The 27,253-nt window shown below is 48.1% G+C and overlaps 1 protein-coding gene across 2 annotated transcripts in view; it reads left to right on the forward strand.

Moving 5' to 3' along the window:
• Positions 1-36: 36 nt before the first annotated feature.
• The window catches only part of PPARGC1B (peroxisome proliferator-activated receptor gamma, coactivator 1 beta), a 129,472-nt gene continuing 102,255 nt past the window's right edge, over positions 37-27,253 (forward strand). For both annotated transcript variants that reach the window (XM_011931536.1, XM_011931537.1), the window contains exon 1: positions 37-199. In XM_011931536.1, the coding sequence (XP_011786926.1) occupies positions 122-199 (78 nt within the window). In that variant the 5' untranslated portion in view covers positions 37-121. The remainder of the gene's footprint in view (positions 200-27,253) is intronic.

Below are 27,253 nucleotides of genomic sequence, written 5' to 3' on the forward strand. Positions count from 1 at the left end.
CCGCCCTCCGCCTCCCGCCGGCCTCACTCCCTCCTCCCTCCTCCCTTGCTCGCTCGCTGGCTCCCTCCCCTCGGGCCGGCTCGGCGTTGACTCCGCCGCACGCTGCAGCCGCGGCTGGAAGATGGCGGGGAACGACTGCGGCGCGCTGCTGGACGAAGAGCTCTCCTCCTTCTTCCTCAACTATCTCGCTGACACGCAGGTACGGCCGGCCGGGGCTGCAGGCCCAGGGCCAGGGGTGCTGAGCTGCGGGGGCCGCAGCCGCAGCCGCGGAGGCCAGGAGGCAGCGGTGGGCGCCCTGGGGTAACTGGGGGTTCCAGGCTGCAGAGCCCCCCTTCCAGGCGCCCTGCGATGCGCTTCGTTACCGGGGCAGGGAGCTGGAGGTTTCCCGGCGCGTGCTGGAGCGCTGGGGGCGCTACTGCCGCTGGGGAGGGTCTAGCTTTGGCCGCTTGGAGTCTGCCCCCCCGCGGGCAGACCTGAGGGGTACCGCGCTTCCTTTGGGAGGTGTAGGCGCGCCACGGTGTGAGGTACCCTCAGGCTGGCGCTGGGTGCTGGAGGCGCGCCGTCAGCTCCCGGCAGCTCCGGCACTTGCTGCCGTACTTTCACGTGGACTTGTGGCCCCGGCACGGGTGCTTGCTCCGGTCTCCGGAGTACCCTAGTCCTCCAGGCTCTAGTCACCCGAGTGCTGTTGCTGGCCCCCCTAGGTTTTCTACCCGCGCCCGCAGCGCGGAGTTTCCTGCCAGTTGCCGGCTAAAGGCATAGGGGTCTGCGGGGCACGTGGACATGCGGGCGGAGACAGCGTCTTCCTGGTTTCGCTATCGGGCGGAGCCCCCTGGGGGGAAAAGCCAGGCTGGATGGGGGCGGAAGGACTGTCTGGGGGCGCCTGGGTCCCCCTGCGGTGCGCGGCCCCGGTGCGCGCTCCACGTTGCTGGGGGAAGGGAAGGCGAGGCGGAGTCCCAGGCTCTGGCTGAGCCCAGGAGCCCCACTGGCGACACGCGCGTGACAGGAGAGGGTGCTCTGGTGTGCCGGGGCGCGGGGGAGCGAGGAAGCTGGTGGCTTGGAGACTGGGAGAGGGGTGCTGCTGGGACAAGCAGCCACCAAAGATGTCAGCACGAGGCGTGCGCGCCCCCCACCCGTTCCCCCATTTTCCCCACCCAATGCCTGTTGCAAGCATAAAGTTTGGTTCCAGAGTTAGGGCTTTTTCTCTGGGCGCCCGGCTGCGGGTCATCGGGAAGCTGGGGGATGCGGCGGAACCTCGGAGGAGTCCCCGGGTGCTGGCACACGCCTGGGCACGGAGAGGGGCGGCCGGGCGGAACCGGGCGCGGCTCGCGGGGGCTGATTTGGTACCTGGAGTGGGAGCGCCGGTGCCGGCCCGTTTTGCATAACAGTGGAAGGGAGGGGGAAGGCGGAGATAGGGGGAGGGAGGTAGGAGGAGAGAGAGGGAAACTTTGCTTCTTGTTATAATCTGCCTGTCTTTGGGCGGCAGCAGCTGTCATGGGACCGGGTGGGCGGGGAGAGGCTTGCAAGCTGACTCCTTGCGGTGAAACGCGACTTGGAGGGGACGCCGCAGCCAAGACGTTCAGCTCCGGGCGGACTCCGGGTGGCGACTTCGGGCTGGCGGCTGGGACGGCGTGGCGTGGCAGGGTGTCGCCGAGAGGAAGCCCGCCACGCGGGAGGCAGGCCGGCTCTGGCCCGCTGCAGACGCCGCTGCGTAGGGGAGCCGCGGGGCCGCGTGGTCGGTGGCGGGCGCGCTCGGGTGGGTTCGCGGCTGAGGCCGGAGGGGCTAGTGGCGTGTGATTGCGCTTCTCGAGGTCGGGGGGAATGTGTGCTGAGCAGGTTGCGCGCGCGTGTGCGTGTGTGTGTGTGTGTGTGTGCACACGCCGCGCGCGCCGGGCGCGTACCTTTACCTCTGACGAAACTGCGGTGGAGCTCCCGCCGTCGTCGCCGGGCTCCGTCACACGCCCCGCGCCGGTGTCTGCGCCGAAGGCGGGTCCCAGCCTCAGTACCCCCCGAGCCGACAGCTTGGGGCTAGCGGGCACTGAGTGCGGGAGGAGGGGCAGAGTCGCTCCTGGGAAGATTGTGTCCCCAGATCTCGAAATTGCCCAGGGACGTCTCCGAATCTCATGGCTGAAATGCGGATGAGGGAGGCCTGAAATAGCCAGAGACTTGTTCAGGGACCCATGTCAAGAACTGTCCGCTTTGGACCATACCCCGGATTTTAACTGGATCTTCAGTGTTTGGCTCAGCAATAATTAATTATTTTGCCCTTTAGCTGCCCAGTGAGCCTAGCTAGCAGAAATACTTCACCCAAGGAAACTAGAAAATTGAATAATCAGGTGTTAGCAGGAGCAGTGCAGTGAAAGTTAATCTGGGACATTTGCTTTTTTTTTTTTTTTTATTTAACCACGTGACAGGCGGAGGATCTTCTGGTGATCTTTGCCGGCCCAACTTGGGAAATGTAATTGATAGGATGAGCTTTGAGCCGCCCCTAGAAGGCTCGGAGAGCCCAGCCGGAACAGGACCTGGGCGGGCCCAGTGTGCGCCTCCTCATTTTACAGTTGGAGAAAGAGGCTGCGAGGGGTGAGCGGCTTGTATGGGACCATGCAGCCAGAGGGTGACAGAGCCACCCAGGGCTCCTGACTCCAGGTCCTGTGTGTTACCTCGAAATAGCACTGGACTTGGAGTCAGAAGGCCTGAGTGGAGTCACCTTCCCCACTCTCTGGCTGGGTGACCCCGGAGCAAGCCATTTGAACTCTCCGAGCCTCATTTCCTCCATCTGTCAAATGGGGCTGGTGGTGAGCAAGAGAATCCAATGGCCCATTGGTGGGGGTGAGCATTGTTTTGCATGTGAGATGTTCTGGTTGTTCCTGCAACCCCCTCTCCTCCCCCAAACTTTCCCTGACCCTCCCCTCCTCCATCTCCCTTTGGGAGCTTTGGGGAAAGTGAATTAAATGCTAATTCATTGTCTTTGTCCCAAAAGATTGTTGTTGTCTTTGGTGGCTAATCCAGGGTTAGATTAGAGGGAGGACTTCTGTTTAGAAGACTTAACTTTTACCCATTGGGGCCAAAGTACGGAAATTTAGCAGAACAAGGATTGCGAAAGTTTCTTGGAAAGCTTTGAGGCATGAATCCCAAAGGACTGTGGGTGGCTTCACCTTTGTTCAGGCTGTGCCCCTGGCCCAGAGTGCCCTCACCCACCCGTCCTGCATGGCCTTCTCCTCTAGTAGGCTCTCCCAGCCCAGCTCGCCATGCTTTCTGTCCTCTGGTTTTCTGCATCTGTGTTATACAGCCAAGCGCTTTGTGTGAGTCTGGTGTCCAGTAAGATTCTAGCACTAGAGTTGTGCCTTTTATCATTGTGCCCGCAAGGCACCTGTCAGTATGCTGAGCCGTGTTCCTTTGCTTAGCTCTTGGCTAGGCACATGGATTACAGACAGGGTCGCAGCTGGGTCCTGCCAAGCAGAAGCTCCCAGGCTGGCAGGGGAGACAGCTGGGCAGTGAGTGTGGGAGAGAGGAATGCAGAGGGCTACAGTTGTGGGCAAAGGCTTCGGCCCCAAAGGCCACACAGCAAGCCCACACTAAATATGGGCTATTTGGAGTTGCTTAGGGCATCAGTCATAGATGCACAAAATGTCAGAGTTGGCGGCGGGAATTTTAGAAATCATCTGTTCTAACATCTTATTTAAAAATATTTAATTATAGAATTGTTAGAAAATACTGCCAAGCATAAAGAAAAAAATGAGAAATATGTAACATGACCCAAAGATAACCACTGTTAATTGTCATGTATATTTCCAGACTGTTTCTTTCCTGTTCATATAGATCACATCTTATTTTTAAAAAATGGAGTCGCTGGGCATGGTGGCTCACGCCTGTAATCCTAGCACTTTGGGAGGCCAAGGCGGGTGAATCACCTGAGGTCAGGAGTTTAGGTCCAGCCTGGCCAACATGGTGAAATCCCGTCTCTACTAAAAATACAAAAATTAGCTGGGCATGGTGGCACACGCCTGTAATCCCAGCTACTTGGGAGGCTGAGGCAGGAGAATCGCTTGAACCCGGGAGGCAGAGGTTGCAGTGAGCCGAGATCACGCCACTTCACTCCAGCCTGGGCAAAAGAGCAAAACTCGGTCTCAAAAAAAAAAAAAAAAAAAGGAGTTATCCTGAATATACTGATTTGTAACTTGGAATCGCACTGTTTTGTAACTTGTTTTTTTTCACCTCCAAACAATATGCTGTGAACATCTTTCCACATCAGTAAATATTCTACTTAGTATCTTAATGATTATATAATGTTTCATTGAAGATTGAACCGAAATGTATTTAATTAATCCTTTATCATTACTCAAGTTGTTTAATTTTATTTTGCTATTGTGAGCAATGCTAAAATGAATATCTTTTTGTATATGTCTTTGTTCCTTCCTTTACATTCCTAGAAGTGAAATTACTCCATCAAACCCATTCCTGGATTCTCTTCTAGAAAGATTGTACTTATTTGCGCACCAGCATGGTCTGGGAACACCTGGTTTCCTATACCCAGATAACTGTTGATATTTTCATTGTTTTTCATTTTTACCGGTCTGTTCATCAATAAATTCTGTTACCCTTATTGTTTGAATGTGCATTTATTTGATTACTTGTGATGCTGAACTTCTTCCCCATATGATCATGGGTGATTTGTGGTTCTGAGTTTCTGAACTTGGCCCATTTTGCAATTGGTATCTTGTCTCCTCGTTGTTCTAAAGCTGGGACTGAGCACCCAGAAGGGGCCCCTGCCACATGGAGAACTGGGAAAATGGCTCCACACACCCCTTGAAGCCAAGGCCAACTTCTTTTTCAAATCAGTTTGTGGGTTTGGACAAGTGTATAGTGTGTGGGAGAAGGTTGAAGTGTAGCCTTCACTGGGTGCATTTGCCCATTCTTCATCTGTATGAGACTTACGGAGAGTAACTTCTTCACCTGAGCCAGAAGGGGTCATGTTCACCAGAGACCTGGGCTCTACTTTCGTTGGGATTCCCTGGCTGGTGCTAATGATCAGGATGCCTGTGAAACCCAGGAAGGGCAATGGCCCAGCAGCTGGGCCCTAGGGGCTCATATTTCCTCTTTACCTTGGGGCCCTGCTCTTAGCAGCTAGTGCAGGCCAGGCAGAAGTTCCACTATGCCACGTGAGTCACTCTCTTCCTTCTTCCTTTGAAATAGAAGAAAGACTGGCTCGAGTGAGAAGCAGCCTTGCAAAGGGGCCTCAGGCTTGAAATGCATTACAAGAACATTGCAGTGTTGATCCTTGCCTTCTCCTTCATCATTGTCATCATCAGTGATGTTTACTCAGTATCCCCTAGACCCCATGCAGTTTACTGAGCCTTCTGTTTGCACTGCTACATTTCATGCTCATAGAGATTGTGCAAAATGTAGGTGCTGTTGCACAGTTATACAGATCTTACAGTTTCAGAGAACTCACTGACTTGTGGAAGACTAATTACCTTTGAGTAAGTAGAAGAGCCAGCATTAGTGGGCAGTGTTCCCAGACTACTTGACTCCAAGCTCCTTGAAGACAGGGACTACTCTTAGTTTTTGTTCATTGTTGTTTTTCTAGCACCTTGAGCAAATGAAGCCACATTGATTGTATAGAGAGAATGCAGAGGCCGGGAGTGGTGGCTCATGCCTGTAATCCCAGCACTTTGAGAGGCTGAGGCGGGCTGATCATGAGGTCAGGAGTTTGAGACCAGCCTCACCAACGTGGTGAAACCCCGTTTCTACTAAAAATACAAAAATTAGCTGGGCGTGGTAGTGTGCGCCTGTAATCCCAGCTACCCAGGAGGCTGAGGCAGGAGAATCGCTTGAACCCGGGAGGCAGAGGTTGCAGTGAGCCGAGATTACGCCACTGCACTCCAGCTTAGGAGACAAAGTGAGACTCCTTCTTAAAAAAAAAAAAAAAAAAAAAAAGAGAAAGAATGCAGAACAAGTCCCTCTGCTTCTCTAGGCCTGTTTCTCAATCCTTGAAATGGGGATAATAGGCCCTAACTCTCAGGGTTGGTAGTGAAATAATACAGTGTATCTAAAATGAGCATTAATCTGCTGCTCATGAAACTTGGAATAATTCTCTCTTTGAAACACTTTAGAAGGACAGGATTAAGTATGGAACTAATTTTCATACATGCAATCTTTTTTTGCATAAAAAAGAGAAGCGGAATTCTTATTAGAGAGTCAAGGGTACCCAAATAAAGTCATTTGGAAGAAAATGATCAGGGTCAGTTTCTATCTGTCCTCCTACAAGGTAGTCAGAGTGCCTCATATCCATCCCATTGATACTCAGCTGATGCAGAATTGATTGGATTGATCTTTCTGTTCTTCTCCCCTTCTGATCTAGGTTTTTGTCTGTTTGTAACTAGATTCCTGCAGTTACTACCAAACAGATCTTTGCCGCACCAGACTTTGTCTTCTTCCATTTGTCTTTAGCCCTGATGGCAGATCAGTCCTCTTAGAGTGCATATCTGATATCACTCTCTTGCTCACACATCTCCCATGGCTCCTCAGTACATTTTTTTTTTCTTTTAAGACTTTATTTTTTTAGAGCAATTTCAGGTTCACAGCAACATTGAAAAGAAGGTACAGAGATTTGCCATATATCCTTGCCCCCAACATGCATAGCCTCCTCCATTATTAACATTCCCCACTAGAGTTGTAGATTTGTTCTAATTGATGAACCTACATTGACACATCATTGTCACCCCAGAGTCTGTAGTTTACATTAGGGTTCACTCTGTGGGTTTGGACAAATGTATAGTGACAGGTATCCACCATGGTTACGTAACATCACACAGAATCATTTCACTGCCCTAGAAATCTGCTCTACCTTTTCATTTCTTCTGTCCCCCAACTCCTGACAACCACTGATCTTTTTACTGTTTCTACGGTTTTGCCTTTTCCAGAATGTCATATGGTTGGAATCATGCAGTATGTAGTGTTTTCAGATTGGCTTTTTTGTCACTTGCTAATGGGAATTTAAGGTTCCTCCATGACTTTCATAGCTTGATAGCTCAGCTCTCCAGTATTTTAAAATTAAAGTCTAAACTTAAACTTGATTTCCAAGGGCCTTTAGGTACTTAAGTTGGAGAGTTAGGCCCTTGACTTTGTCTTGAGCTGTCTGCTTTTACTTTGGGATCCTGTACTTCCCCAGGAAAACCCTGAATTTTCCTCCTGGAGGCTTAGACTCGGGCTGCCCTTTTCTGTGTCCTCCGTCTCCATTTCCATGATTCATCCTGCGAGCCCCCGCTCACCAGCCATTGTTTTGGCAATGCCTTCTCCCTCACCTTCAAGCCAGCTGTTCCATCTTCTGTGTGGCAGTATGCAGGGCCAGCAGAGCACTGATCTTGGAATCCCCTTATTGGGTTTGAGTCTTGGTTCTGCGATTTGCCAGCTTTGAGGCCTTTGGCAGGTCACATAACCTCTCTGAGCTTCTGTTTCCTCAAGTGGGAAGATACGATGATTAAGATTGTTGTGAAGAGGCCAGGCATGGTGGCTTACACCTGTAATCCCAGTGCTTTGGGAGGCTGAGGTGGGTGGATCGCCTGAGGTGAGAAGTTCGAGACCAGCGTGGCCAACATGATGAAACCCCGTCTCTACTAAAAATACAAAAGTTAACTGGGCATGGTGGCGCATGCCTCTATTCTCAGCTACTTGGGAGGCTGGGGCAGGAGAATCACTTGAACCGGGGAGGTGAAGGTTGCAGTGAGCCAGGATCACGCTACTACACTGCAGCTTGGGTGACAGAGTGAGACTCCATCTCAAAAAAAAAAGATTGTTGTGAAGAGTCAGTGAAAATCGAATGACAACATGGATTTAAAGCGTGTAACACGTGCCTGGCACAGAATAAGCACCAAATAATAGATATATCTCTTCGTCTATAGATCACATTAAGTGTTAGGAAATCACTCCTGGACATTAAGCTCCACAAAGGCAAGAATTTTCGTTTATTTCATCCACCTTGTTTTTCACCACAATGAATAGATCAGTGCCTGGAATATAGCAGACATTTAATCAGTCCTCACTGAGTGATTAGGAAATCACTCCTGGACGTTAAGCTCCACAAAGGCAGGGATTTTCGTTCATTTCATCCACCTTTTTTTTTTCACCATGGTGAATAGATGAGTGCCTGTGTTTTATATCTTCAGTCCGAGTGTTCCTGAGAAGGGATGGACTAATCCAAGTCTGGTGGAATGAACTGGAATGTCCTCTCCCCACCACCATCCCTGCCATTTTAATGTATTCATAGCCTACCTGAACTTTAAGCCCCCTCTTGAAAGCCTGCACTCTCTGGAAAGCTTTTTTTTTTTAAGATGGTATCTCACTTTGTCGCCCAGGTTGGAGTGCAGTGGCGTGATCTCGGCTCACTGCAACCTCCATCTCCCGGGTTCAAGCAATTCTTCTGCCTCAGCCTCCCGAGTAGCTGGGACTACAGGCATGTGCCACCATGCCCGGGTCATTTTTACATTTTTAGTAGAGACGGGGTTTCACCATATTGGCCAGGCTGGTCTTGAACTCCTGACCTCGTGATCCGCTTGCCTTGGCCTCCCAAAATGCTGGGATTGCAGGTGTGAACCACCGCGTCCAGCCTCTGGAAAGCCTTTGAAGCTAACTTCTTCTGCTTCCACCACCCACGTGGCTTGTGCCACTTACTATCCCATGGTATCTGTGTTTGCTTTTATTCTTACAACTGGATTGAAAGCTCTGGGAGGACAAGAAATTATTTTTATCCTGGACTAGCACTGTGGTTGCCTAGAAGAGTGTTTTATATGTTTCAATGTCAGGTTCTCTGAAAAGAACTTTGTATTTTAAATACTTGACTATGGAAAATGTCAACTCATACAGAAGTAGACAGTAGAGAGAACAGTATGGTGAATCCCCATTCCTCCATCACCCAGCGTCCACTGTTGAAGACTTGCAGCCACTCTTATTCCATCTCTATGTACAAGCCGTCACTTCATCTGTGACTATTTCACTGTGTATCTGTGAAGAGACTTCTGAGTGCTATTGCATGGATTTCTCCCAATAACTGAGACTGGCTTTCCCCATTTTGTAGGTGATGAAACTGAGGGGTGCAGGGAGGTTACATCAGTTGCTCAGGGTCTTGAAGCTAGTGAGCGGCTTACCTGGGATTTGAACTTTCACCGTGAGCATCTCCCTCTCCTTCTGGGCTTGGGGCAGGGGGCCCTTGGAGATATCAGGTACACCTTGCTGTTTCCAGAAGAGAGGACACTGAGGCCCAGCTGCTTGGCTGGAGGAGGCCCAGGCCCCTGACTCCATGGCAAGTTCATTTCCAGTGTCAGGTTTTGTGAGGTGCAGTGGGCCTTAGCTCTTGGGGAGGGCCAGGGTGGGTAGTCCTCTGAGAGACACCATTGCCCAGGGTGGCTGGACTTTGGGTGGCTGTGGTACTGTGGGGCAAGGTCTACCACCACCCATGGACAGACTGCATTTTCTTCCTACTCTTGTCATTCCTAAATCCCAAAGGTCCCTCTTGCAGTTGACCACGAGTTCTCTCATGAGATGCTTAGGACTACCCAGTGAGGGAGCGAGAGCCAAGGGGTCAGCAGCTGGGTTCACAGAGCTCAGAGAAGAGGGGCCTGGCCTGAGGTCACCCAGCTGGGCACAGGGTTGACAGGCTCTTGGTGGCATCTGGATCCGTGGGCTCCCACCCTGTTCTTTCCTCAGGGCAGAGACCGAATTGCCACCCAGGTCTAGAGTAGGAGAACAGAGACGAGACCTGAGACACTTTCACAAATGGTGGGATAAAGTCATTGATTAACTGTCCCCAAAGGCCTGTGATGACTGTTTAGTGTTTTAGGTAAGAAAACAAACATTTGCCCTAATTGTTTGTTTTAGTGGCTGTGAATGCTAGGATTGGGTTCTGCTTGGGGCAAAGCCCTGGGAGCTTGGCAGAGAATTTCTTTGGGCCTTCTTTTTCTGTCTAGGAAATGGGACTGATAGTAGCATATACTCTGAAGGCTTTTAGTGAGGAATAGTTGGGGCAATGTCTGTAAAGTGTTCAGAAATGCTCAATGAGTAGTAACCGTTGTTATTATGAAAAAGAGACTCTGTAATGCAGACTCTGCCATTTGTCTTCCCCCTGAGCTCCAGGTCCTTGATCTAGTCAAGGCCCTGAGGTTCCTCTGGCAGAGTGTTTTTTCCTGTCTACTTCTGGGGCAGGTGACGAGGGATCCCATCCAGCCCTAGCAAGTGTTGCAGTACTGACTTAGGAAACCACATCTAGTGAGATGCCACTTGAAGGGAGAAGAAATACCCAGTAGTGGTTAAGAGCTCTAGGCTTTGGAGTTTTAACTGCCTGTGGTTTAAATCAGTGCTCTACCACTTACTAGCTATGTGACCTTGAGCAAGTATCTTAACTTCTCTGACCTCAGTTTCTTCATATATGATCCCCCAAATTGGGGATAATAATAGTGTGCTCTTTGTAGGATAACTTAAGATAGCTGCAGATAATTAAGGCTTGCAGCTTCACCTGACATATAGTAAGCGCTCAATAAATGGTAGTCACTAGGATGATGACAATGATAATGATGTGAAAATATGAAACACAAATGTCAATTTGAGCTTTCTGGGAGTTGGGAGTGCTTTAGAGACGATCTTGCTTAATGCCCTTACCTTGAAGGAAGGAAACAGACTAGAAACAGATCAGAGGATGCCTTCAGGTCACTCAGCAGAGGCAAGACAGGGCCCTCAGCTGCTGTCTGCTTGGTCAGGGCTGGCTCTGAGTAGCTGGGACTCAACTGTCTGGGACCCACTGTCTGGGAACTCAGCCGGGCGAGCCCTGCTTGGCTGAGAGATGGATGCTCCCCGACAGCTCTGCAGCCGTATTTTTTCCCTGTGATTGCCTGGCAGAACATAGTCATTTAGCAGAGGGAAAGTGAGGAGATGTTAGAAACCAACCAGGCCCTGAGCAGTTGCAGCAGCCGGCCCACGAGTCGCTCCCTGATGTTGCCATGGCAAACAGCCTTGGCAACGTGGCTGCTCACGCCTTTATTTCTGGTCTCAGGCTCTTTGCAAGGAAGTGTGGTACCCAGAACACTGGGGAGGGCCCTACCCTGGATCCTTGGCACCGAGGGCAACCTGGCCTTTATGCTGCTTGCAGTCCCAGGCCATAGCAGGCCCTGCTCAAAACACCTGCAGACCCACACTGCATTTGCAGAAGCAGACTACTGGGTATGGGGTTTGAAGCCTCAAATGCCCATTTATCTGACTATCCATCTATTTGTCAAATACTGTGTTTGGCAATGCCATATTGTTCCCACCACTGCAAGAGCACAGCCACATAATATTCTTTTTTTTTTTTTTTTTTTTTGGTGAGACAGACTCTTGCCCTGTTGTCCAGGCTGGAGTGCAGTGGCATGATCTCGGCTCACTGCAACCCCCTCCTCCTGGGTTCAAGTGATTCTCCTGCCTCACCTTCACGAGTAGCTGGGATTACAGGCGTCTGCCACCATGCCTGGCTAATTTGTTTGTATTTTTCGTAGAGATGGGATTTCACCATGTTGGCCAGGCTGGTCTTGAACTCCTGACCTCAGTAATTCAACCCTCTCGGCCTGCCAAAGTGCTGGGATTATAAGCGTGAGCCACCATGCCTGGCATAGCCACATAATATTCTTAACATGAACCCTGGTGTTAAGAGTTCCTAGGCAGGCATCATCTTCAACCATGTCCTTCAAGGATGATGATGATGATGATGGTGGTGGTGGTGATAACAGTTAACAGCTACTATATCCCCTTCAAGAGATCAGGCCCTGTGCCACATCCTTCACACGTGTAATCACATTTAATCTCAGAGGAACCCCATGAAGCAATCCCACTGCTATCCCCATTTTACAACTGGGTAGACCTAGGTCAACCCAGAGTTTGTGGTGCTGGTGCTGCTCTGCAGCTTCTCCCCTATCCCAGGCAACCATGGGGGCCCCACCATGAAGTGTCTGTCCCCTCTCTGTGCCCCTCTCCCACCTGCACCTGCACACTGCAAGGCTCAGCTCAAGTGATGCCTCCTGTAACTCCCCCTGTCAGAACTGGCCCTTTTTGCTCTGCGATCCCCACAGTCTGCTACAGACACTTTGTGTTCCCTGGCTTCCCTTAATACTCTGCCACTCTGGTGAGTTTATTTCTGCCCTCCAGCCATCCCAAAACAAAACAGAAGGGCAAACTGCCTAAGGAGGAGAGCTTTGACTGTGCTGAGGAGTTTGGACTTGGCAGGCAGTGGGGAGTTGGCAAAGAGTTTTATTATTATTATTCATAACAGTAATAATATAAAAGAGCCAACACTTAGAGACTTGTTGATATGTGCCAGGTACTAAGCTAGGGCTGTTAGGTGCTTTATCTTGTTTAATCAACTACCGGTGAGGTTGGCCGTATGGCATATGAGAAAATTGAGACTTGGAGAAGGTCAGCGACTTTCCCCAAATCGCCTAGCTAGGAAGTAGCAAGGCTGGGATTTGAATCTAGGTTTGTCTGACTTCAGAGCACATGGTCCTAACCATTGCAGTGTGGCTAATTTGGCTGAGCACATAGAAAGGACTGGAATGGGGTAACAGGAGGCATCTGTGGTATGGCTGGGGTGGGTGGTAGGGCCTGTACCCTGCCTCAGCTGTGGGGCTCAGTGGAAATCACTAGATATAGGTAAGAGGGCAGAGGGCTCAGAGTGGTGCCCTCATAGCCAAGATGGGGGTACAGAAGAGGATTTATATGGGGAGAACATCCATCTATTCAAGGCCCACTGTGTGCCAGGTCTGTTCCCTACTCTGGCCTTCCCTGGAGCCTGGTTAAATGTAAACTGTAGCCTCAGCCCTTTATAACCTTTGTTTATGTGTTTCTTCTTCTTCTTTTTTTTTTTTTTTTTGAGGCAGATTCTCGCTCTGTCGCCCAGGCTGGAATGTGCGGTGGTACAATCTCGGCTCACTACAACCTCTGTCTCCCGGGTTCAAATGATTCTCCTGCCTCAGCCTTCTGAGTAGCTGGGATTACAGGTGCCCACCACCATGCCGGGCTAATTTTTGTATTTTTAGTAGAGATGGGATTTCTTATGTTGGCCAGGCTGGTCTTGAACTTGCGACCGCAGGTGATCTGCCTGCTTTGGCCTCCCAAAGTGCTGAGATTCCAGGGGTGAGCCACCATGCCCGGCCATATTTATTCTTTACTGTTCTCTCTTCTCTACTCAGTTGGGACTGGAGCTCATTGAGCTGGTTTTCCATCAGATCCCCTAGTGACTTAACAGTCCCTGGCACACTGTAGGCCCCCAATAAATAGTTGTTGGATGACTGAATGATGAACATATGCTGTTCAATCTTTCACGACATTTGCCTGACGTTTGCCTGACCCCAGAGGTCCTTCTTTGTGCCTGGAGACGTGCTAGGATATGTGGGTGAGGTGAATGTGGCAGCATTGTACCAGTCCCCACAAGGAGTCACCTGCCCTTGTCACCAAGATAAGCCTTGCACACAAAGGATCAAAGGCAAACACTTCATGGAGCCTCTGGAATCCACTATCAGAATACACCTCCAGCGCACAGATCTTTGTGGAATGATAAACCACTGGTAGGAATCCAGTCTGTTCCAGGGCATGGCTCTGCCTCAACTGGGGAGGGGCTCAGAGTTTCAAGAGTCTTAGTATCTGCAGGGAGGTATCTGGTCAAATGTTCCCACATCTTCCTAGGGTATTGAAACCAGCACTTTACACTAGGCCTCATGCCCATGACCCATCTACTTACTTCAGAGTGACCAGGCAGGCTGCCTGCACTCATGAGGAAGGAAGAGAAATCCAGGGAGGTGAAGGGGCAAGAGAGGACTTGGGGACCAGTGACCATAGTGCCCAGCCCAAGAAGATGAACTCCATGCTGCGTGGATCTTCCCTTGCTTAGAATCTCCTCATATGTTGCACCCAGCACCTTTCCTACTTAGGGCCAATTTGCTCTTAGTTTGCACACAGTTCTTACAAGCTTGGCAGTCATGTCAGGCAAGGCCTCATGACATGAGAAGCAGCACATTGGTTCTGTTAGCATGTGCCTATGTAGGCATGGGGTGAGAGGTGAGGATCTACCAGAGGCAGACACGTGGACTGCAGCACCAAAGCCAACCTGGGGCCAATTAGTGAGGGGGCTGAGGGCTCCTGCACACCTATGTTGTTCCTGAATACATTACTGTGTGAAAGCGCAAAGCTCATTGGTGATGAAGACAGTGTATCGTCTTTGCGAAAAGGTACATTCTGTTCAGTGTTCTCTGAGAAAAGCAAGAAAGTGTGAAGTACATTTTGGTATTACCATCAAAAATAGGAAGTCTATCAAAAGCAGGCAAAAGTTTTGGCATTCCAAGTTATTTATAAACTTTGCATATTGTGAGCATACATAATTCCTTGATAATGCCAGATGAATGAGTTAGTCTAGCCTTAAAGCTTTCTTTGAAAGTTAATGCAATCTCTGAAAATAAGGTATTGTCTTTTATGTTTCCAAGGCTGCTTAGGGTAGTACAAAGAGTGTGCAGCTCGGTATTAGGTAAATGCTGATTGGCCTGAAGAAACAGTGGCACTGCGCTTAGTGATTCATCAGAGCTTGGGCTTTGGAGTCTGGTTCAAATTTTAGCTTTGTGACTTTTTTTTTTTTTTTTTGAGACAGAGTCTTGCTCTGTTGCCCAAGCTGGTGTGATCAAGGCTCACTGCAGTCTCGAACTCTTGGGCTCAGGTGATCCTCCTACCTCAGCCTCCCCAGTAGCTAGGAGTAAAGGCATGTGCCTCCACACCTGGGTCATTTTTTACTTTTTGTAGAGATAGAGTCTTGCTATATTGCCCAGGCTGGTCTTGAACTCCTAGGCTCAAGCGATTCTATTGCCTCAGCCTCCCAAAGTGCTAAGATTACAGGCGGGAGCCACTGTGCCGGGCCAGCTTTGTGATTTTTTTAGTTGTGTGATCTAAGGAGTTAGATAGCTGCTCTGTGCTCTAGTTAGCCAGCTCCCAAATGGGAATGATAATAGGACTTACCTGCCAGGCTTGGTAGAACTAATCAGTGGTTCTTAGCCATGAGTACACATCAGAATCAACTCTGTAGTTAAAAAAAAATCATAATTACACATCTGGGGCTGTCCTAGAACTATTGAGTGAGAATCTTTGAGAGTAGACCCTTAAGCTTCTCCGTCTTTAAAAAGCTCCCTCTGATGACACCCCTGCTTTGGTACTAAAAATCAGGTACTATTCATAGAGTGTCATGAACTCTGCCAGTTCCCTCCCCTCCCTCTTTCCTGACTCAGTGTGGGGCACAGGCTAGCATTTAGGATGTGAATGACCAGGGAACAGATCGAAAGCCGCTTTATAATAATGCCTGTGTAGATCAGGGCAACTTCTTTATCAGGCATTTCCATTTGATCTTCACATCAATCTTATATCACAGGCAAAAGGAGTATTCCCGTTTTACAGATGGGGAAATAGAGGTCCAGAGAGTGACTTGGTAGGACCTTGACGGTAATCAGTTTTCAAATATTTGTCTTGGTCCCTGTGTTTGTCCTCCTTGATCCTCAGTCCCACACCCACGTATGGGACAGCTCATAGGAGGTGGGGGGATTAGGATTACTTTATGAGGTGAGTGGGTTGGAAGAGAGGAGGAAGAAGGCAGCCTGAGAGAACACAAGTTACCTGCACACCCCCAGACCAGTGACAGTTTGATTTATCAGGCCCCTTAAAGATCAGAGGAGTGCTGGTCTTGGTCCCAGACCGTGCAGTCGCTTAGGGGTAGCAGCAGGACTAGAATCTATTTCTGATGCCTGATTCACTGCCATCCCAGCTCTACGTGCTGCTTCCACAGTGTGGTCGGGGTGTGGCTCCACTGATAGTAGAATTAGTCTTCTAGCTAGTGTAGTGAGGCCTTTGCACTTGCTGTTCCCTCAGCCAGGAATGTTCTTCCCAGGCACTGCCATGGCTTGCCGCTTCCTCACCTCCTTCCAGTCCTGTCAGGTGTCATCTCCTCAAATGACCACCATTCTACTTTCTGTCTCTATGATTTTGGTTGTGACATGGTTTCTTATACAGGTGGAATCACAGTATTTGTCTTTTTGTGGCTGGCTTATTTCACTTAGCATAAGCATAGTGTCATCAAGGCTCATCCCTATTGGGGCGAATGTCAGAATTTCCTTTTTCAAGTAGAATAATATTTCACTGAATATGCCACATTTGACTTATCCATTCATTTGTTAATGAACACCTGGATTGCTTTCACATTTTAGCTATTGTGAGTGATGGTGCTATGAACATGGGTGTACAAATATCTCTTGGAGACCCTGGTTTCAACCCATTTGGGTATGTGCCCAGAGGTGGAATTGCTGGATTATGTGGTAGTTCTATTGTGAATTTTTTTGAGGAACCACCATACTGTTTTCCATGGTGGCTGTGCCATCTAACATTCCTGCGAATAGACCACAAGGTCCCAATTTCTCCACATTCTCTCTGACACTTCCTGTTTTCTGTTTGTTTTTTTAAATAGTAGCCATCCTAATGGGTGTGAGGTGGTTAGTTTAGATTTGCATTTCCCTAATGATTGAGCATTTTTTAATGTGTTTATTGGCCATTTGCGTATCTTCTTTAGATAAATGTCTTTTCAAGTCATTTGCCTGTATTTTAAAACTGGGTTGTTTGTTTTTTGTTGTTGTTGACATTTAGTTCTTTTTATATTTGAGATACTAATCTCATCAGATATGATTTGCAAATATTTTCTCCCATTCTATGAGTTGCCTTTTTATTCTATTGATAGTGTCTTTTATTTCACAAAATTAAATAATTTTCATGTAGTCTAATTTGTCTATTTTTTTGTTGCCTCTGCCTTTGGTGTCATACCTAAGAAATCATTGCCAAATCCAACGTCAGGAAGCCTTTGCCTGCTTTGTTTTCTTCTAAGAGTTTTAGAGTTTGAGCTCTTTCATTTATATCTTTGATCCATTTGGAGTTAGTGTTTATATATGGTGTAAGGTAAGAGTCCAACTTTATTCCTTTGCATCACTGAATGTGTCTTGAATGAGTGAGTAATTGGCTAAGTCCTTAAGCTGTACAGGCTGCTGCGCTCACCTAACCCTCCCAACAGTGTCAGGAGAAAAATACTTTTAGTGCCGTTCTTCACGTGAGCCTGATGCTCAGAGGGTGAGTGTGGGGCCTGGGGACATAGCTCCTTTGCTGACCAAGCCACACAGAGGTCCCCAGGGCCCAGCAGGCAGGCATGACTAGGGCCCCACCCCACAATATCATGCCCCAGTGCCCCAGTGACCTCATGCCACTTTCTCCTTGGGGTTGGGCAACAGCTCCTCCCTGCCCTGTGGGTGTGGACACCAGGTACCTGCCCAGCAGCGCCTGGGGCCTCCAGCCTACTGCAGCACTGCTCTTTGTCCCAGTGGCTGAAGGAGTGGCAGCCTGGCTTGTACTTTTTGGTCCAGCCCCAACAGGAATGTGGCAATCTCCTCCCTCTGTGCCTGCATCCGCACCTCCCTGATGGGGTGAGGGTGGACCATGGGCAGGCACCGTAGCTGGCAAAACCAGAGGACAGTGATGGTGTCTTGGGTGGAAGCTGCTTTGCCAGAGGCCCATCTCCTGAGAGGCTAGAGCAGGCCCAGGTTGGTGGATCAGGTCCCAGGGAGAGCAGGGTGGAGTTGAGGAGTGGGTGAGGAGCCAAGTGGGAGAGGGAGGTGGAGGTTTAGAATCCACCGTAGAAGGAGAAGAGAGCCCTCCTTTGCTCAGCTGGCCTGCCAGAAGATTTTCAATGATCTGGTTGCAAAACAACCAGAGGAGGGACAGTACCAGCCAGTTCCAGGTGATGAGCACAGCCCAGGGTCTGAGGGCCAGCGGGAGGCACCCGAGAACAGTGAAGAACAGAGCTCTGCGTCAGGGCCTGAGTCCAGAGTCTGTCAGTTGGCTGCTGACTTAGGGCATGCTACTTATTCTGCCTGGACCTTAGTTTCCTCACCTGTGAAATGGGGTGAATATATATATATATAATCTCAGTGGGTAGTTGAGTTGAAAAGATGAGAAGGTACAATGTCTGAAGAGCTTCGTGCAATGTCTGGGTATTATGATCAATAATAATGACAATTACCAGTGACCAGATGGTTTGGTGACAGCTTAGTGGAGGAAGCCATGCAGCAGTCACTCCCTGTGCACGGGAAACCGGTTGCAGATTTGAGCAAGCCTTGCTCCCTGCCCTGGATGAACAGATCTGCAGATGGCCATGGAGGGTGCCCAGGGCAGAGTGTCAAGACAACTTTTGTAGCAGAAAGGGTATTGAAGGATGAGCAGGAGCTGGCCAATTTGATGGGAGGGGCCTCCTAGCCAGGGACCAGGCTGTCATGAAGGCTAGCATATCATGTGGCTGATGACTGAGCAATGTGTGGCTAGGTGGGAGGCTTGTGGGGAGGCTCTGAGCTAACTGGAGGACACCCCATGGAGGCAAGGAACAGACAGCATGAACGAAATGTCTGGAAGAATCAAAAGAAGGAACACCAAGATTCCCGTCCGAGAAACTAGTTGGAGGCTGCTCCGGAGAAGGGGAAAGGCCTTGGGAAGATTTCAGAAGGAGAGTGACTTTGAGAGTAACTAGTTCTTCCCCAGGCTTCACAGGCAGCATGGAATGAGTGGTATCACCCTGTGGCCCGCACCACTCATCCCCAGGCCCTAGGAGTGAGTGGGAAACATGCAGGGATTTGTGCAAGGATTGACACAAAGGCTGGAGCACAACTTCTCAGCTGTAGTCCTGACTCAAGTCCCTGGCCCAATACAGCAGGAATCGGTGGGGCCAGGCACCACAGAACCACCAGGTACAGCCCTCAATAAATGTAATGATGCAGATGATACTTAGTGCCATCATAATGATTATTACTCCTATTTACCGTTATATCTGTTAGCATATCACTGCGAAATTCAACACAGCATTTTCACATCCACAGTTCACATCCTTGTAAGGATTTTCATTTCTGTTTTGCCGATGAAGAACCCAAAGCCCAGGGATGTGAAGTGACTTACCCACTGAGGTCACTGTTGTAGGAACTGGATGGGAATGTGAGACTTGTGGCCCTTCAGATCGGTCTGGTTGAGAAGAGAGATGTTTTTTGAAAGGAGCCCCTCAGCTACTCCTGTCTGAGTTCCCTGCCTTATCTTGAATTCTTTTTGGAGCAATGATCCCCAGTCTTTTCGGAGTTGCCACATCCCGCCATTGTATGATTTTGCAACAGTTGCAACTGTGAAACGCCCCCAGAAAACTGTAATCTCCATTGATCTCTATGTAATTTAGTTAGGGAAGAGAAAAAGATTGTTTCTAGAATTTTGCATCTGTGCTGGAAAGAAGAGTGTCACGATGAGAATATTGTACCTGGAGTCTGGAGGGAGGCCTGGGTTGTTCCTCTTTGCTGTGTGACCTTGCACAGGTCTTGCCCCTTCTCTGGCCCTGAGTTTCCTAATCTCTGCCATCCCGTGACTCATTATCTTTCTAAACGTGAGCTGTTTTAAAGTGTCACAAGTCTGGGATTGTGAATCGTGGGGGCTGTTTTGCTTTGGTAAATTCCGCTTGGAGCTGAACCACCAGGTACTGGATGGAGAGGGAGACTAGTTCCTGGAGACAGATGGACAGATGGAGCTAGGAAACAGTCTCATCGCAGATGGATAATGTACTTTCCCTGCACCCAGTGGGTAATGTCAGTGTAGGTTCTTAACTCCTCAGGTTATGTGGCCCCTTTCCTGGTGACAGGTGCAATGCTGACTTCTCTTTGAACTGTAAGTTGGAAGAAATTTGTCATGGGATCATGTGCCTTAAACGAGTGGGTTTGGAAGGAGGAAAAGGCGGAGGAGGAACTCCAGGCAAGAGAATCCCTGATTTCCAACCTCCCCAGTGAATCACGGAACATTGGATAAGTCATTCATGGGGGTGGAAAGACTGGGCGAGAATTGAGAACTTCAGACCAGATTTTTTTTTTTTTAAAGGAGCAAGTCATTCAAAATCCTCTACTGACAGATGATATCTACAATAATTTCTTCCCCTTTTCTACAGCATTATTTTAACCACCTTAAATCATTTTTTAAAATCTGTAAAACAAACTTCCTTTTAGCTCTCTTCTCTGTTTTAGTGAAAAAAATATATATGTTAATAGGGGAAGGAAGGTGTCAGTGAATATCAGATACCCCAGGGGTCTGCAGACTTGGCTGTGGATGCTCTTTGAGGCTCAGAATGGCCATTCTTGGGCCCCAGCCCCTGGTGTCTTTCACACAGAGCTGCTTACAGAGCCGCTGCTGGCTCAACCATGAGGTCTGGAATTATTTAAACAAAGCTCACATAAAGTGGAAAAAGAGTGAACCACACCTAATATACCATGTGGCCAATGGGCAATTCAATACCAAAGCCATCCGATTACCTCTGGCCCACACCAGCTGCTGGATTTTGCAGCCGGGTGCATTAGGTAACCATGGGACTGACCAGCAGGTCCAAGTATGCACGATGGGTGCCCGTGCAGGCAGCCTGGCCAGGCTTCAGTCTGGAAGACAGGATCTGTGTACATCCAGGGAAAGCTGTGCTCTGAGCTTTACAGAACAAGTTAATGTAAAAGCAATTTTGTAGAGTAAAAAAGAAGCTAATAATTATGAAATTTAAAACTTAAATGTTTTATATTGCTATAACACAGACATTTGTTTAATTGCACTGTAATTTATCGTTAATACCAAAGTGTTTTGAAGAAATAACCTTAGATTCCTTTTACTTTTATATTTTGGTTGTTTTGTTTCACAAATGTAATATGGATTTTTTGGAAATTAATATTTGAAAATTTTCAGTATTAGGGACTAATTTGTCAGAGAAAGTAAGGTTATCCCCACCCTGCCACTCTTAGCAGTTTAGCAGGTTTAAACGCCTTTCAACTAAATATGGTATTATCTCTTTTATTTTATTTCTTTATTATGATTTTTTTTTTACCTTTTCTATGGTGCTGATCTTTTAGGTTTATATAAATTGTATTTTTTCTTGTTACAAAAATGATATGCGTTAATTTATTGAAACAGGAGAGTACAAATAGGTAAAAGAAAGTAAAGAAAACTAATCCCAGCCGGACACGGTGGCTCACACCTGTAATCCTAGCACTTTGGGAGGCTGAGGCGGGCGGATTACCTGAGGTCAGGAGTTCAAGACCAGCCTGGCCGATATGGTGAAACCCTGTCTCTACTAAAAATACAAAAATTAGCCAGGCGTGGTGGCACATGCCTGTAATCCCAGCTGCTTGGGAAGCTGAGGCAGGAGAATTGCCTGAACCTGGGAGGTGGAGGTTGCAGTGAGCCAAGATTGCGCCACTGCACTCCTGCCTGGGCGATAGAGCAAGACTCTGTCCAAAAAAAAAGTAAAGAAAAGAAAACTAATCCCAGCACCCAGAAATAACCAGTCATAGGCAGTGCTTAAGAAAATAAAGGTAACGTTGTAGGTTTCACTTCTCCCCAAGCTTCTCTCCTTGACCACACTTTTCTCACCTCTCAGCCACCTTTTATGGGCAGATTCCTACCCATAACCTTGAGAGGGGAAGAACCTAGACGGTAGTCATAGTTTAACTATCTCCTCCTTTATAAAATGGGAACAGCAATCCCTGCATTGCTGTGAGAATGCATGTATAATGAATGTGAAAGCAAATTGCAAGTTGTAGAGTCATAAACAGATGTAAAGCTGTGTTGCTACTTCCCTGTGCCTGTGCCTACTACAGCTACTGATATTGCTGCCTGTTTTAACTCAGATAATACCAGGTTTGGACAATAGCTGATCACCTCCAAGTACTTCTCAGGCTTTAATCACTCCCGAGGTTTGGCTTTTAGTCTACATACTATGTACTGCATCCCTCTATGTGTCCGTTAATATGTATAGAACAAGATAAATACCCTTGCTGGTGGGGAAGGCATTTAAACTCAGACTTCCTGATTTAGAATCTATTACTCAGTCGGGCTGTTTGAAGTGTTAACTGATCCACCTTGTGATTCAGACTGCAATTGGAGCAGAACCAAGGGGAAGAGATTGGTGGGGCTCACGCAGAGCAGGCCCCAGGAAGACCCAGCTGCCTGGCAAGCTCATTTTCCTACTAGTTTCAGCATACACTGTGGTTCAATGCGAAAGAGACAATGAACTTGCTTTTGTATTTATTTTGCAAATGTAACACAGACCCTGGTTTAAAAAATTATGTTACAGGCCGGGCGTGGCAGCTCACTCCTGTAATCCCAGCACTTTGGGAGGCCGAGGCAGGTGGGTCACCTGAAGTCAGGAGTTCGAGACCAGCCTGGCTAACATGGTGAAACCCTGTCTCCACTAAAAATACAAAAATTAGCCGGACGTGGTGGCAGGTGCCTGTAATCCCGGCTACTCGGGTGGCTGAGGCAGGAGAATCACTTGAACCTGGGAGGCGGAGGTTGCAGTGAGCCGAGGTTGTACCACCATTGCACTCCAGCCTGGGTGACAGAGCGAGACTCTATCTTGATCACTTGAAATCAGCAGTCAAGATGAAACATAAACAAACAAACAAAAACATTATGCATGTTACAAATGGCAGCCATCCCCTGCACTCACATTCGTGTGTTTCCATCCCCAGAGCAATGCTCTACTAATTTCTAATGTGTTCTTCCGGAGGTAAACCATACAAACATCGCATATGTGGGGTCTAACTTGCTGCCTCCTGTGTTTTTATTTTTTATTTTATTTATTTTTTATTTTTGCACAAATAGTAGCAAACTAAGGACATTGTTGTACAACTTTTTTTTTTTTCCACTTACTATTTTTTAAAGATCATTTCCTATCAATATGCAGAGATCTACTTCACTGTTTGGATTGATCATAGTTTGTTTAACTAGTTGGACATTTAGGTGATTGCTATTTTATTTTATTTTATTTCGTTGAGACACAGCCTCGCTCTGTTGCCCAGGCTGGAGTGCAGTGGCATGATCTCAGCTCACAGCAACCTCTGCCTCCCGGGTTCAAGCAATTCTCCTGCCTCAGCCTCCTGAGTAGCTGTGATTACAGGCATGTGCCACCACACCCAGCTAATTTTTTATGTTTTTAGTAGAGACAGGGTTTCACCATGTTGGCCAGGTTGGTCTCAAACTCCTGACCTCAAGTGATCCTCCCAGGTCAGCCTCCCAAAATGCTGGAATTAGAGGCATAAGCCACTGTGCCTGGCCTATTTATTTATTTGTAATTAAAAAATATTTTTTTAACCTACCTGTTATACAGAAATAGGTTATTTCTAATTGACTGCTACTGCTAGTCTGCAGTAAGTGTCATTTTACACACATGTGACCATATGCATAAGATAAATGCCTCAGAGGGGAATTGCTTAGTTAAAAGGTGTGTGTATTTATTTACTTTTTTTGTTTTTTTTTTTTTGAGATGGAGTCTTGCTCTGTTGCCCAGGCTGGAGTGCAGTGGTGTGATCTTGGCTCACTCCAACCTTTGCCTCCCAAAAACAAGCAATTCTTCTGCCTCAGCCTCCTGAGTAGCTGGGATTACAGGTGCCTGCCACCACGCCCAGATAATTTTTGTATTTTTGGTAGAGACGGGATTTCACCATGTTGCCCAGGCTAGTCTTGAACTCCTGACCTCAGGTGATCCGCCCATCTTGGCCTCCCAAAGTGCTGGGATTACAGGCGTGAGCCACCTCACTCGGACGGTGTGTGTATTTAACATTTTGATATATATTGTCACGTTCCTCTCCATGTTTATGTTTCTGTAGAAATGAATAAGAAGTGTTTGTTTCTTCACACCTTCACCCACACAGCATGTTATTAGACTTCATTGATCTTTGCCAGTCTGGAGTCTCTGAAGTTTTAATTCGTAGTCCTGTTTGGATGGTAAGACTCACCTGTGTTTCCTTTCCTGTGAACTCCTGTCAGTTGTCAGTTTTCTTCTTTCTGATTTGTGTGTTGAGCTTGTTTTATCCCCATTCCCTCACATGGCCCCGGGTCCTTTTTGCTTGCCCCCCTCCCCTGGCAGCTCGGTTTGGAGGAGGATGCCTCCTGGGCTCGGGTCGGGGTCCAGATCTGACTGCCTCCCCTCTGGGTGAGCTTGACTAAGTCACTTAAAGTCTCCGAGCCTCTGGATGAGCTTGACTAAGTCACCTAAACTCTCTGAGTCACTGTTTTCTGCTCTGTGAAGTGAGGATATTAGTTCAACAGCAGAGCTGTTGGATAGATCAGATAATAAGTAGAAAAGTGTTTTAAAAACTGTAGAAAGCTGTCAAAATATAATATCACATTAATATTTACTTGGTTTCAAATGAGTGATAAAATTTTACTTACCTAAAACTTTACAGTCAAGTCATCTGGTTCAACACCTAGGCAGAGTGAGGCTCCGAGGAGAATGGGCCTGTCAGAGTCAGGTGTCAGAGGCTGGGTCTGACAGGTAACCAGGTCCTGATTTGTCTTGCTATATATAGTAGGAGCCATGGGCAACGTGCAGTTTCTTCCAGAGCATCCTGATTTTTTTTTTTTTTTAGTCAGAGTCTTGCTCTGTCACCCAGGCTGGAGTGCAGTGGTGCGATCTCAGCTCACTGAAACCTCTGTCTCCCGGGTTCAAGCAACTCTCCTGTCTCAGCCTCCAAAGTAACTGGGACTACAGGCACATGCCACCACACCTAATTTTTGTGTATATATACACACACACACAATATATGCACATATAGACTACATATATATGCATATATAGTACTACATATATACATATACACTACATACATACATACACACACACACATATATATATATATATATTTTTCTTTTAATAGAGAAATGGTTTCATTATGTTGGGCAGGCTGGTCTCAAGCTCCTAACCTGAAGTGGTCCATCCACCTTGGCCTCCCAAAGCACTGGGATTATAGGCGTGACCCACTGTGCCTGGCCTAGAGCATTCTGATTTTTTTTAAAAAGTTTTTTTTTTAAGAGACAGAGCTTTACTTTGTTGCCCAGGATGGAGTGCAGTGGTGCAAACAGCTCACTGCAGCCTTGAACCCCTGGGCTCAATCATTCCTCTCACCTTCACTTGTGGTGTAGCTGGGATTACAGGCATGCACCATCACACCTGTCTTTGATTTTTTAAGTGCCAGCTGTTTCATGGGTGAACCCCTAAGAGCCAATACGTCAGAGCTGAAAGATGTCTATGTTGGAATCTCAGTTTTACTAGCTGTTAGATGTAGACCCTAGACTGGGGGCTTAGCCTTTTTGGGCCATGGTTGCAGAAGATGGCTGAAACAGTGCTGGAGTCCTGCTTGTCTGTTGTTGTTGTTGTTATTATTATTATTATTGAGATGGAATTTCGCTCTTCTTGCCCAGGCTGGAGTGCAGTGGCGTGATCTCGGCTCACTGCAACCTCTGCCTCCCGGGTTCAAGCGATTCTCCTCAGCCTCCCAAGTTGCTGGGATTATCGGTGCCCACCACCATGCCCGGCTAATTTTTGAATTTTTAGTAGAGACAGGGTTTCACCATGTTGGGCAGGCTGGTTTTGAACTCCTGACCCCAGGTGATCCACTTGCCTTGGCCTCCCGAAGTGCTGGGATTACAGGCATGAGCCTCCGCGCCCGGCCGCTGGCGTCATTGTTGCTGCTTGGCTTTGCAGGAGGCACAGTAGCAGCACTCAGGGTTCAAGACCTTGCTCTGCCCTCGTTTGCTGGTTGTGTGACCTTGGGCATATGACTTCACCCCTCTGAGGTAATGCACTCTAGCCTGGGCAACAGGGCAAGAGTCTATCTCAAAAAGAAAAACAAAAAACAAAAAAACAAAACAACAATGCAAACAAACAAAATTCTTACTGAAGTGCCTGTTGTGTCCCGGCACTGGTCCAGATGTTGGGGCTTTAGCAGAAAGGAAGCAACATCCTTGGCCTTGGGGACCAGCATCAGGTCCAAATGTCAATTCTGTTGTCCTCTCCTAGAAGCTGTGGGACACAGAGCTTCCCTGAGGAAATGTGAGGGTTTTTCCTGCCCCTGTAGACTCTGCAGATCACTTTCAAAGTGAGATTCTCTTTTTGAGTAACCCTAGGAAACTGGACTCCGCGTGTCTCTCCTCCCCCAACAAGGGGTAGGGCCTTACCTGACTGGCCCTCGAGCAGAGGTGATCTGACGTTCCTTGACTAGGGGTGTGGTATGTGTCTTGTTCACTGTCCCCCTGAGATGGAATCTGGTTCTGGACCCCTAGGACTGAATCTCCTTGGCTCATTAATTGTTTTTGCTAAGGGAAGTTTCCTTCTCATCCAAACCCTGTTCAATAACCACTGTGCTTGGTCCTGGGGATACAGCAGTGAGCCCTTCCCCAGCATGGTCCTCCAGGAGCTCACACAGAGAGGCAGAAAATACACAGGAGGATTTCAGCTAGTGATAAGCCCTTTGAAGACGATAAAACAAGGACATGTGATGGGGGTAGGCGGGTTACACTAGAAAGTGTGGTCCAGACGCCTCTCTGAGATGGTATTCATGCTGAAGCTGGAGAATCAAAAAGGAAGCAACCTTCTGGGGAGAACGTATTCCAGGCAGTAAGAAAAGCCAAGAGCAGAGGCCTTGAGCGGCTGAGCTTGCATTCGTCATAAAATACACAAACAACTTGTGAAAATGGGATCCAACGGGAACTACATAAAGAAACCTGGTGTGTTTGAGCATTTTTTTTTTCCAGAGCAGGTGATATGCTAGTTATAAATCAGTATGCGCCCTGCCTGAGGGGATGGCCAAGTCAGCCTGGGTGAGGTGAGTAGATAAGTGCATTTGGGGCCATCGCTTGAGCTACAGTATTTATTTGAAATGAGTAAAATCCACAAGGCCTCGATAAGTGGCAGAACCAAGGCCTTCCTGAATTCAGCCCTGCCAGGCTGTCCTGACGGATGAGGGCTTCCTCATTGGCTCTCCAACTAATAGTGTCAACGTCCGCAGCCGCAGCCACCATTGACACAAGTCAATTTCCACTCTTGGATCTGCGATTTAACACCTAGCTGCTCAGAGAGCTGCAGAGAGTGGAGGTCAGTGGGGCTAACTGGTTTGCTTAATAAAAGAGGGAGGTTTCCAGAATTGGAAAGGCTGGGCCCTCGGCAGGGTCATCATGCAGATAAACTAGGATGGCTAGCTCACGGGGCTCAGCTGGGAGGAGGAAGGGGGCCACTGTCACAGGGCTGGAGCCACACAGACCCATGTGGAGGCCTTGGACTCCCGTGGACCCCATTCCCCTGGGAGGCAGTTCTTGTAGCTCTAGGAGTTTGAGTTCTAGA

Source organism: Colobus angolensis, unplaced genomic scaffold (assembly GCF_000951035.1).
Source record: "Colobus angolensis palliatus isolate OR3802 unplaced genomic scaffold, Cang.pa_1.0 Scaffold90, whole genome shotgun sequence".
Taxonomy (NCBI): Eukaryota; Metazoa; Chordata; class Mammalia; order Primates; family Cercopithecidae; genus Colobus; species Colobus angolensis.